The 12,634-nt window shown below is 45.0% G+C and overlaps 1 protein-coding gene across 1 annotated transcript in view; it reads right to left on the reverse strand.

Moving 5' to 3' along the window:
* Kif22 (kinesin family member 22) overlaps positions 1 to 12,634 on the reverse strand; it is a 15,074-nt gene continuing 2,440 nt past the window's right edge. Inside the window, exons 2-14 of the mRNA NM_001009645.1 lie at positions 8,130 to 8,313; positions 6,411 to 6,538; positions 6,058 to 6,212; positions 5,647 to 5,856; positions 5,341 to 5,571; positions 5,063 to 5,216; positions 4,810 to 4,945; positions 3,230 to 3,398; positions 1,600 to 1,765; positions 1,182 to 1,243; positions 367 to 579; positions 228 to 287; positions 1 to 127 (exon numbers count right to left, since the gene is read on the reverse strand). Coding sequence (NP_001009645.1) covers positions 80 to 127; positions 228 to 287; positions 367 to 579; positions 1,182 to 1,243; positions 1,600 to 1,765; positions 3,230 to 3,398; positions 4,810 to 4,945; positions 5,063 to 5,216; positions 5,341 to 5,571; positions 5,647 to 5,856; positions 6,058 to 6,212; positions 6,411 to 6,538; positions 8,130 to 8,313 — 1,916 coding nt within the window. The 3' untranslated portion in view covers positions 1 to 79. The remainder of the gene's footprint in view (positions 128 to 227; positions 288 to 366; positions 580 to 1,181; positions 1,244 to 1,599; positions 1,766 to 3,229; positions 3,399 to 4,809; positions 4,946 to 5,062; positions 5,217 to 5,340; positions 5,572 to 5,646; positions 5,857 to 6,057; positions 6,213 to 6,410; positions 6,539 to 8,129; positions 8,314 to 12,634) is intronic.

The following is a 12,634-nucleotide window of genomic DNA, read 5'->3' on the forward strand; positions in this document are numbered from 1 at the left end:
CACGGAATAAAAGCTGTATTTACACAACATCACTATACAAGAATTTTTAAAAGAAAAAGGTAGTGTCAAGAGCTGGTAGTCAAGAGGGACCACTGTGCTGGCTGGCAGCCAAGCTCAAGAGATTCGCCTGTAAAGAAGAGGAAAGTGCGTTAATGTAACAGCCGAAGGTGGTCTGGGGTGGAATTACAACATGCAGGCCGGTAGAGAAAGGGCAAAGGTGGCCTTACCTTCAGGAAAGACTCTACCTGCTTCCCAGAGATGCCTTCCACCTGTTCCAGGTCCTCCACCTAGAGGGACAGCAACAATAGGAAGGAGGTGGACAAAGAACGGGGACACCTCAGTGCACCTGTCTTCCTAGGCCGTTACCTCATTAAAGGGGCCATGCAGCTCCCTCCAGCCCACAATGAGCTGGGCCTTCTTCTGGCCAATTCGCTGCAGGCTTCGCAGATCCCGAGCTGAGCCTTCATTCAGCAGATGCAATAATTTTTTGCGCCCCCGTGCCAGTAACTCTGGGCTAATTTGTATCTCCCAGTAGTCCTCATCCTTTTCCACAGCTTCTGACTCATGTGATGACTCCAGCTATGAGGTAACAGAAATGGCAGTAAAGGCCAGTGGATGACTGTGCCACAATCAGGCACAGAATCCACCCTCTGCAGCCTCTCCCCTCTGGTCACTGATTTTGTTGGGCTTGTATAATTACTAGCTCCTTTCTCAGCAAAGATTCGGTGAGTGAATGAGTGTACACATCGGTCCTGACTAGGAAGTATAATTCAGTGATAAGAGCACTTGCCTACCATGCTTGAGGCCTGGGGTTCAATTTCCAGTACAGGAAAATGGGAAAACAAAGATCCCCTGTGATGGAAACAAAGCATCCGCTCATGTCCTTAAAATGGGGCAGTAGTACTGTTAACTTTGTGGGAAGAAAATTATATTTACATCTTATATTTCTTCATTCTATGTGAGAGATTCTTAAATACTTGTCCTAAATGCAGTTCTCAGAGGGCAGGGGCCACATTAGATGCAGTCAGTAGCCAATGCAAGCAAGGGGCATCAAGAAGAAAGGAGACACAGTGGTAGATACTAAGATACATCCATACTTGACACCCCTACTTCCACCTAAAAAAAGTTGAGGCAGCCTGATATGCAAAAGGCTCCCAGCTGGAAAACAGGGTAGTGCTCACCTTCCTTTTGTGGCCTTTCTTCAGGAGGTGGATCTTGTTTGAGGACTCTGACTGCTTCTGAACTGAAAGGAGGAATTCAGAACTGAGGAATTCAGAACTGGTCTCTGGCACAGGCTTCTCCTCCCTCCCTTCCTAGTAATCATCTGCTTCCCCCATTTCTGACTTCTCTAGCTCCCTCCCTCCATCAGCTTTTGTTTTTTTCAATTCATTTTTTTAAAAAAAAAAAATTTTTTTTTTTGAGGCAGGGTCTCACTCTATAACCAAGGCTAATCTAGAACTCATAGTAATCCTTCTGCCCTCCTGAGTGGCACCATATCCAGCCAATACCCCACTGTCTATAACCCCCTCAGACAAGCATCCAGGGCCTCTTCAGTCCCAGTGGGCAGATGAGTGACAGGAGAAAAGGAACTGAACTTACTCCGTTGCAGGGGCATCACCACAGCCTTTTTCAGGGGCTTAGCCACTGAGCCACTACAGGAGGAAGAGGGCTGGAGAATTGTGGGAGTGTTCTCTTTTTCCTTTGGATCCAGTGCCTCCTGGGCCAGCACCTTGGCTTCCAGTTCTTTTTGCTTCATCTTAAGCCTCTGTTGCAAGAAATCGTGGGGAGATGTGATTTAGCTCCAGCAATCCCCAAAGCAGTGGATTAGGAAGGTGAGCAGGTAGCACTCTGAGGTTCAAGAGGACAGAGGTAGGACCAGCAGAATCAGTAAGACAGAATTCAAAATAACTAAGGGGGTTCTAGTGATCAGAGGGCTACCTAAAGACAGAATATTCTGTCTTTAAGCAAGGTATTCAATGTGAAGAGGTTTTTCGTTTTGGCTTTTTGAGATATAGATCAGGCTGGCTTCAAACTCTGATCTACCTGCCTCTCACTTCTGAGTACTGGAATTGAAGGTGTGCACGACCACCTCTCTGAATGTGAGGTGGTTTTATGAAATACATTTTTTTAAAAGATTTTTTTTTATTATGTATACAGCATTATGCCTGCATGTGAGCCTGCAGTCCAGAAAAAGGCACCAGATCCTATTACAGATGGTTGTGAGCCATCATATGGTTGCTGGGAATTGAACCCAGGTCATCTGTGAAGAACAACAGTGCTCTTAACCTCTAAGCATCTCTCCAGCCCTAGATTTTTTTTTTTTTTTTTTTTTAAAGATAAGGTCTCACTATGGAGCCACAGCTGGTCTAGAACTTAGTATGCAAACTGGGCCAACCTTGAACTCACAAAAAGAGAGCTGCCTGCCTACTTAAGCAAGTTATATATTTTTCTTTAGTGTGGGTGTTTTGTCTGCATCTATGTCTGTGCACTGAGTCCCTGGTGCCCTTGTAGGTCAGAAGGCAGTGTTGGGTCCCTTGGAAATGGAGTCATTAACTGCCATGTAGTTGCTAGAAATTGAGTCAAGTGTTCTTAACTACTGAGTCATGTCTCTAGCTTCTGGTAATATATTTACTATTTTGTGTATGTATGCATGTCTGTGTATGTACTCAAAAGACCTCTGAGAGATGTTGGCTCCCTGAAGCTGGATATTGCCTGATGTGGGTGCTAGCAATTGAATTAGGGTTCTCTATCAGAACATGTGCTCTTAACCACTAAGCCATTTCATTACCCTCAGATAATGTAATTTAATTTGTATTTCTTCCCAGTTACCTGATCTCAGTTTCTTAGGCTTCAGTCATGTCAAGTGTATTTGAACAGGGGCTGGAGAGATGGCTCAGTAGATAAATACACTGTCTGTTCTTCCAGAGAACCCAGGTTTGATTCCACCAATATGACAGTTCATAACTCAGCTCCAGACCCAGGGCATCTGACGCCCTCTTCTGACCTCTGAGGGCATTGCACACGTGTGGTTCACTGTCATAAAGGTCAGCATAAAACCCATATATATAAAAATCAATCTTAAACTCCAAACAAAATATTCAAGCAGAAGACAGAAAATGTCCAGAACTAGATGAAGGCTGAATTCTTTAAGTACCCTTCCCTGTCTGAAGATACTAGGAATGCTTCTTAAAGCTGGTTGGAATATTCAGCCACCTTCTCCAACATTTACCTCAATCTCTAAGTTCTTTTCCTCCACTGTCTTAATGAGTACCATTCGCTCTCGCTTTGGGGTATTCAGTAGAGGTATCCCTTGGCTCCCCTGGGAACCCAGCAAACGTTCCATACTCAGGAGGTTCTCCAACATGGCTGGATCCATATTGCTTAGCTTCTGTAAGAGGCTGAGTTGAAAAAAAAAGGTTACCTTTCTCATCACCTCCAGCAGCAGGACTACCCTTGTCACACCTTAACCTGGTATATCTGGTTCAGGATCCTGATGGGAACGCTCTAAACATAGTGTCTTTATCAGGTGAAGTAAACTAAGGGATACCAGAATATCAGGTAAAAAGCTGTTAATATGCACTGGATGCCACACATTAGGGACCTACAATACTACCGTGTCCGGGAGGTACTTGTGATAAGGGGGAAAGGGAGGGAGGTGCTGGGAAGATAACTCAGAAGTTAAAGCACTTGCCATGTAAACAAGGGGCTTGGAAGTTGGATCCTTAGAGCCCACAATAAATGCCAAGTGGGTGTGGCAGCCTGCCTATTATTCCAGCCTCAGATGGAGACATAGGATGCCCCCCAAGCAAGCAAGCAGGCTAGGCATACTAGCCACACAGGGAGTTCTGGGCTTTATTGAGAACTCACCTCAGTGAATAAGGTATAAGAGTGACTGAGGCAGGGCAGATTCTCAGCTTCAACCTCAAGCATCCATATGCATATGCACACATACACATGCACTCACAAACATACAAAGAATAGGATAGGTAAGAGCTGAGGGCTTGGGCCTTTGGAAACCAAGCAGGGAAAGCTTCACAGAAGAGGTTCTCATGAGCAGAAAAACTACTGAAGACCTACAGTGAGAAGAAGCCTTTATCCAGAGGGCTGTATACAGAAGTCTTGTTCTAGCAGAGTCCTGGCTGCCTGAGCACAGTAATTCCTATCAGTCAGACATCATTCTGCCTGGAACCTTCACGTTCACTTCTGATAAAAATTGTCATTTTAAAGTGAAAATGCCACTTTTCCAATAATGTCCAGTGAGATTATCTGTGCTAAATTGAATTAGCTCCTCAAAGACACAGGCCATGTCCTGTTCCTCCTGCTCAAGCCTTAGGAGAGCAGCATAAGAGTGTAGGGCAAACAGTAGAAAACACTTTTCCTAGCTTTCACAGAACAAACCATTCTTTTCTGGGGAGTGGGATAGGGAGCAGCTTAGACAGGGTTTCTCTGTGTAGCTCTGGCCGTTCTAGAACTTGCTTTGTAGACCAGGCTGGTCTCAAACTCAGAGATCCACTTGCCTCTGCCTCCCAAGTGCTGGATTAAAGATGTGCACCACCACTGCTGGGAAATTTCGTTTTCTGTATGAGCTTGCTGGCTTTAAAAACTTAGGTTCTCCATCTCCTAAAAGTGAATCCCCAAGGTCAGGGTCTAAGCTTGATGTGCCCCATCTAAGCTTGCTTTTGTCCAGAGTGCCAATTTGGTTGGCCCTTTAGTGAGTTTAAACGAATACCTTTGCTCAAGGATTTGACAGATTAAACCCATTGTTACCTACAGCTACTCTAGATTCTGTAGAGAAGGCCTGACTCTCACCTTAATTTCTGGGAGGCAGATGCTGGAGCTGCTGTAGACTCAGGGCTCCCAGTTGATTCTTCTTCAGGGCCTTTGGCTTTCTTTGCCTCTGATGGGCCTAGCAGTTCTTTCTGAGGCAGCTTAACAGGTGCCAAGGCTGAGATTAGAGAGAGATAAAGGAGAACCAGAGTGGTCAGCTTCAGTGCTAGTGCTCAGTGGTTTTGGCAAACTTCCCAGTCACCCTGGCCATTCTCCTGTCTTCCCTAGTCCTCACCATGAGGCTGTAGGCTCTCATTGGTGAAAGGCCGGTTAATCACCTCCTTGGACCTCGCAGTGAAGTTCAATGCTGAGATCGTATCCTGGTAAAAACGCCTTTCAGGAGCGATGTTGGCAATGAGGATGCTATGAGCTGAACCTCCCAGAGAGTCCTAAGGAGTAGAATTGAAGTATAGGTCAGAATCCCATTCCTTGATAACCATGCCCTTACCCTAACCAGCAGATCTAAGAACCACCTTCTCCTGTCCCTTTTGACCCAACTTGGGTGGACATGACCTGCAGCAGACGAGTGAGCTTGCTGTCCCGGTATGGTATACGAGGGAGGCCCTGGTTTAATGCATCCACCACTTTGCCCAATACAAAGAGGGAGGTGTTGATGGCTCCACTCTCTTTTAGCCGAATTCCCTGGTTGCCTGTGCGACGGTTGTCCTCTGAACCAGCCAAATCAATAAGGTAGAGTTTTCCTTCCCGCTGGCGAAATGGAGTCAAACGTTCACGCTGTTCTACCTAGGGGAAGAGCAAGAGACCCAGCTCAGTTCACATTTCAGGGGCTTCCCAGGCCTTTCTGTCAATGGGTCTTACCTTGACCAAGAGCACCGCATGACTGCGGGAAGAGCGCTGGTTAAGCCGGGTAGCTCCTACGACTCGATTTCTACTGGCTGGAAGGAAGTGCTGCTCGAACTCAGAGAAGCTAGTGATGGGCTTCTGAGTGAGGCCTGGAATCAGGATGTTCCCTCGACAGTCCTCTCGGATCACTAGGTCTCCTGATGCAGGATCCAAGAGGTCTAATACCTATTTGAGCAGTGATGATAAGTCCTTTCCCCATGACCAGGGTGCCTGCTTCATGAAGGGGATTAGGATCCTGTTCTCTACTGGATTGTTAGGGCTCTTCCATTTGCTGCCCCAACCCTGTTTGTCTGGCTTCACTACCCCTCTTTACTAGAGGAGAGCTCCATGTTCCTTCTAGAAGGTTCTGTTACTTTACCATCTCACCTTTTCCTGGTAGATCTCCAAATAGGACATAGCAACAGAAATGTCCCAGGGCCGGCCCTCAGCACTCTCTTCCCTTGTTAGTTGCAGGAGGTCCATGAGAGCCCGAGGAATCACTCCAGGCTGTTCTGGGCTACCCAGCATTGTGTGTGTCTTCCCTGGGAAAAGAACAGAGAAAGGTCTGAAGTTTTCCCCCTCAACTTTCCTCGCTCTTTTTTTTTTTTTTTTTTTTTTCCCGGGGCTGGGGACCGAACCCAGGACCTTGCGCTTCCTAGGTAAGCGCTCTACCACTGAGCCAAATCCCCAACCCCTTTCCTAGCTCTTCTTCATCCACAGTTCTCTTCTGACTCTCTCACCTGCCCCAGTAGGCCCATAGGCAAGTACACTGGCATTCTGCCCTTCCAGCAAGTGCCTGAGAATGGGCTGTACTGAACCCACATAGACATCTTGCTGAGTGCTCTTCTCTCCATAGAAAGCATCAAACCTATAGGTAGAAAAAAGGTATTAGTAGGATGTTCTGTTGACACTCTCACCTAGATGAGGCTGGCTTTAAAGGCTCTATCCCATTTTTTTGACAAAAACCTTGAAAGTGTCCCTGAAAAATCTACCATATCCAGTCACATACTGATGTTAGGGAAACAAATTAATCTCGCATTGCAATCTGGTTGCCCAGATACCCATATTCTGCAATGATTCTAGAGACAAAAATAAGAACATTAGAAGGAATAAATGATTCTGCTGGCAGAAGTATTGCCAAGCAGAAGGACACAGAAACAAGATGTAGTGTTTTGTGGAGGGAAGCCTAACCTCAGGAAATAAGTCCTGAGACTGACATAAACGACCTCCTCCACCAAGCATATAAAACAGAACTCCCGAGAGATGCTCTTAGACCAGCGAAGCAGTCTGGAGAAACAGAGGCCAGCCGGGCTGCTCGGAAGAGGCTCACTGCCTACAGACTGTGCAGTGTGCTCCAGGACTCCATCTCTGTGAGCTGTCACATGCTGGGGTGAGAACTTTGGTGATAACGTTGTTTTTGAGTCATTTCTGGGCCTGTAAATCCATACTCCTATAAGTAACCCGAATAAAACTTACTGTTTACCAAGTTGAATATTGGTGGTATCCTTATTTTGGTCTGTGGTTAATTCCTGCCCTATATAACTAGACATTTGTTTATATCTCCCCAATTATGTGTCACACAACATGGTGTGAAAGGGCTTTCTAATATTTTTCTTGAGGTAGCACTGTAATAGGGTAGATAAAAGGTTGATCTAGTGATTCAGTACATGCTGACAAGAGAAAGCTGGAAAGGAACAGAAGCCAAATTATTAAGGGATTAGGACGTAAGTAAACTAACTTGTTGTAAAGAAGCAGACAATAAATATTTTAGGTTTTGTGAATATGTGAACACGACTGCTTAATTCTAAGGCTAGTTAAGTAGCTACTGTTAGGTAAACAAACGATAAAACTTTATTTACAGAAAGTCTACTGTGCTGGGCATGTCAGCACAACCCCTGGGACTTCAGCATTGAGGTAAAGAGAATCACAAGTTCAAGGCCAGCCTGGACTTAATGAGACCTTGTTTCAAAAGAACAAAATCCAAACAAACAAAAAATAAAACCACCGAATGGAAGAGTCTCGGCTGGGTCGGTTGGGTCGGACCTGCATGCAGTCTATGATTTGCAGCCTGTAGGCCAGGTTAACAGGCCAAGTGTGAACTCCAAAACCCCATAGAATTTTAAAGTAGTTTCCTCTTGTGTACCATTCCCAAATCTACATGGTCTTCTCTGGTTGGCTCCCAGGCCTGGTTTCCTTCCTCCCCAGTATTTTCTAGAACCTATTTGGGGCTACATTGCTCCTTCCTCCCTTTGTCCCAGTTTGCAGCACTGATACCCAGTTTAACTTCCCATCTTTCTCCACAAGGTGAGGACTCACCCCACATCATTAACATCTAAATGACCAAAGGAAGGATGGGAACAAAGCCTTGCCAGTAAGGAACAGGATCCTGAGACAGAGCTCAGAAACTCTGTGAAAGTAACAAAACGCAGGCCTAGGTGGAGGAGCAGCTTGAACCTTACTGATATTTTAGAGTCTCCTGGTATTTCCTCCAGTTGGCTACTTCAAGAGAGCAGCTGTCTATGCCTCGCACACAGGGTGGTTCCTTTGCTTCATCCATAAATGGGCGCAGTCGCACGGCCACCCTTACTCGAGCTAGAGGAGGACGTCTGCTGACTCCTCCCTTGCTTAGAGAGCGACTGGGTCCTGGAAGAGACCAGTTTTAGGCGTTAAAACTTTGAGAAACACAGAGAAATGGGAACCAACTTTGCTAGAAGGTCCAGGAGTTCGGAGGTTCAGTCCATTATCATCAAGGCAGAAACATAGCAGAATCCAGGCAGGCATGGGGATATAGGAGCTGAGAGTTGTGCTTCTTGTTCCGAAGGCAGCTAACAAAAGACTGCCTTCCAGGCAGGTAGGATGAGGGTCTTAAGGCTGACACCCACAATGACTCAATACTTCCAAAGAGGCCACACCCACTCCAACAAGGTCACACCTCCAAATAGGGCTACTCCCAGGGTCAAGTATATACAAACCGTCACAGTTGTGCTGTGGGTTTCTCTCAAGGTTAGCCAGTTCCTTCTCTGCTATAAGTAGGGTAGGTAGGGCTGGAGAGATGGCTCAGTGGTTAAGAGCACCAGCTGCTCTTCCCAAGGTCCTGAGTTCAAATCCCAGCAACCACATGGTGGCTCACAACCATCTGTAATGAGTTCTGATGCCCTCTTCTGGTGTGTCTGAAGACAGCGACAGTGTACTCATATATATATATATATATATATATATATAATAAAATATTAAGTAGGGTAGGTAGACACAAGATACAAAGCAGAATTCTCCAACTGCTCTAACTGTGATCTATCTGTCTGTCTGTCCATCTATCTATCTATCCATCTATCTATCTGTCTATCCTCTGTCTATCCATCTATCCATCTATCTCAAAATAAAAGAACATGGAAGATTTTGTTCAAATCTGTAAATAGCATTAGTCTCTGAATGAATCTGAGATTATCTTTCTAACAAGGCTTCAGACAGTGCTGGGCCCCACTGTGAACTGCCACTCACAGGAATGCTCTAAAGGACTAAGATCTCTAAGATCTCTCTCCCGCACCCCCTTCTTCTCCTGCTTTTCCTTCTAGACTTTATATCTGACATTGACAAAACCAATTGAGGGCTGGAGAGATGGCTCAGTGGTTAAGAGTACTTGTTGCTTGTGCAGAGGACCCAGGTTAGGTTCACGGTAGCCACCTTGGAGGCCAAGAATTGTCATGAGTTTGAGGCTAATTTCCTTTTCTAGCCTCTATGGGCACCACCCCTACACACGTACACACACACACACACACACACACACACACACACACACACACACACACCTATTTAAAAAAAAAAGAAAAGTCATGGGTTCTACTGAAATAACTTGATAACTTTAGATACTAAAGACAAACAAGACAAAGGCACAGACATGTACCTCTTATCTGACCAACTTTTCATTTCTTTCCAATGATTCAGTCAAGGGAAAATATCCTAAATTATTTTTTATTGTCAAAAGACACGGGGTTGGGGATTTAGCTCACCGGTAGAGCGCTTGCCTAGCAAGGCCCTGGGTTCAGTCCTCAGCTGGGGGGCGGGGCACACACAAAATAACAAAACCAAAAGATTTTTTTTAAAACTCTATTTTTTTAATTTTTATTTTTAATTTATGATATATTATGTTTGAATGAATGAATGCATGCCCCGCCTGTGGAGGTGCCTGCCAAGGCCAGAACTGAATGTCAGAACCTCTGGAGCTATAGGTCTAGAGGACGGTGAGCAGCCCAGTACAGGTGCCGAGAGCCAGCTCAGGTCCTTTGAAAAGCAGCAAGAGGGTTGGGGATTTAGCTCAGTGGTAGAGCACTTGCCTAGCAAGCACAAGGCCCTGGGTTCAGTCCCCAGCTCCGAAAAAAAGAAAAGAAAAAAAAAAAAAAAAAAAGAAAAGAAAAGCAGCAAGAGGTCCCTCTAGCCCCACGCCTTTATTTACAGTAGGTCTTTCTTAAAAAAAAGATCTCCCAAGGAAAATAATAATCTATTTTATCTTGGAAAGTATCATAACAAAGTTCAAAGAGATTCAAGCCTGGATCCCTTTATTCTAAAATTATGTTTTTGTTTTCAATCATAAGGGGCCTCTATACAACTAGATGCCCTCAGTCCCTCAGTCTAAATCCTATCTGACTTCCTAACGGAATTCAAAATTCGGCACTCTTATGAGACATTGTTTCCCCATCATCCATTTCCCTGATCGTCTTACTACAGTTTTCCTGATTATTCCTTAGTTTAACAGTCTTAATTAAATGTATTCCCTATGTCCCACCTTCTGTTAACTTGTATTATTAGCATTTTGAGTTGTATAGTTCTTTGAGTCTGTCATATTGTGGACTGTTCAACATATACCCACCACAGCGTGGTGGCATTCTTATTCACCTTCAAGTTGTAATGAGCAACATGTCTCTAGACACGTCTACTTGTTCACTGGGGTACAAGTGTTGTCCCTGGGTGAGACAGCTCAGACTCACTTCACAGGCACAGTCACCTGCTCTCTTGGCACCAATTATCTTTTATTCCTTTGTAACAATACCATCTTCAAGCTGATGACTCCTCTTTGGCACTTTCATATTAAAGAGCAGTCTCTGACGGGCAGATCATCTTTCCAAGCTGCCGTCCAGCTTCTCTTGGATGGTTCTGAGGTACCTCAAATTCCACCTGTGCTCTACTGACTCTTCCCCACCTCTCTGCAACAGCTTCTTCATTTTGCCCACAAATAGCTCAGACCCCCCCCAAGTAAGAATTTTTAATTGTTTCTTCCTTCCACACAGCCACCACTACCTGCCAGCTTTTTAATTTAACATTTATTTATTTAATATTAGGTACGTCCGTGTGCCACCATGCTGGCTAGTTTTCTATCCGCTTCACACAAGTTAGAGTCACCCGAAAGGTGGGGATCTCAGTTGAGCAAATGCTTCCATAAGATCACCTGCAGGGCATTTTCCTAACTAGTGACTGGTGGGGGTAGTGCCATTCCTGGGTTGGTAGTCCTGGGGTCTTGTAAGAAAGCAGGCAAAGCAAACCATACTGAACAGCCAGTGAACAGCAACCCTCCATGGCCTCCGCCCGCATCAGCGCCTGAGTCCTAGTTGCAACCCTGCTTTGCTTCCTGTTCTGAGTTCCTTCAGTGTCGGATTTAAATGTGAAAGTATAAGCCATATAAACCCATTCCTCTCAACTTGCTTTTGGTGCTGATGCCCATGTAAGCCAGAAGAGGGCATCAAACCCTCGAAACTGGAGTTACAGATGGTTGTGAGCCACTATGTGGGTGCTGGGAACCCAGCCAGGATTCTCTGAAAGAGCATCCAATTTTCTTAGCTGCTGAGCCATCTCTCTGTTGTTGTAAAAATATAGAGATAAAAAAGAGTAACGGTGTCTTTTACCCCGCTAGGTCCACGCCGCGGTGTCCCAAGATATCTGCTAGATATCTTGGCGGAAACACAGCCCAGTCACACACTTTCCTACACTCAAACCCTCACATAAAAGAATACACAACACAATAATCTTAGATCCAATTGATAAGATATAATTGCCCACTTAAACATGCAAAGCCCGGTACCATCCATCCCTTGAGAACATTAATAACAACCTGTAAATACACAGAGCAGAATCTTAACATCACCTGCCATGGCTTCTCCCCTCTCTCCGTTTCCTTTCTCCCCCTCTCTCCCTTAGTCTCCTCCTCTTCCTTCAAACTTCTCTCCCGCCCATCCTTCCTTCTCCTCCAATGACAGGCCTCCTTCTATCCTGTACCTGCCTCACCTGTGACATCATCCTACATTTCACCCTTTTTGTCTAATTAAAAAAAAACTTTTCTCTCAAATATAAGCTGAGCACAACTACTATCATTTTGTAATTAAGAGCATAAAATATATCTAACACCTAGTCCAACACTTTATCAGTTAAACAGAACATTTAGTTATCCATTCCAGCTTAAGAAAGGCTTAAAATCTGTATTATATCTTGGCTAGCTTGTATACTACCTGATAACTGTCTAATAAAATATGTATATTTAGAGTTAAACAGCCTAATAGGCTATGAGACTATAATGTCTTCAACCCCGTCAGGAAGCCTAACACGGCTTCCAGAACTGAGAGGTTGTAGAGACAAATCTCTGCTAGCACAGTCCCCTGTTAGCAACATGTGAGCGCAAGTCTTCAGCCTTCTGGCCCAAAATCAACTGACAGACTCTTGAAATGCAGATTTTGAAGGGCTGATCACCCTGTCTTGGCAGAGTTTATCAGTCAACTATACTGTATAATTTGTCCTTTTCTGTCATTGGAGGAGAAGGAAGGATGGGCGGGAGAGAAGTTTGAAGGAAGAGGAGGAGACGAGAAGAGAAAGGGAGAGACGAGACGGAGAGAGGGGAGAAGCCATGGCAGGTGATGTTAAGATTCTGCTCTGTGGGGGCTAGGGATTTAGCTCAGTGGTAGAGCGCTTATCTAGGAAGCGC

Source organism: Rattus norvegicus, chromosome 1 (genome assembly GCF_021556685.1).
Source record: "Rattus norvegicus strain SHRSP/BbbUtx chromosome 1, alternate assembly SHRSP_T2T, whole genome shotgun sequence".
In the NCBI taxonomy this organism is placed as follows: domain Eukaryota; kingdom Metazoa; phylum Chordata; class Mammalia; order Rodentia; family Muridae; genus Rattus; species Rattus norvegicus.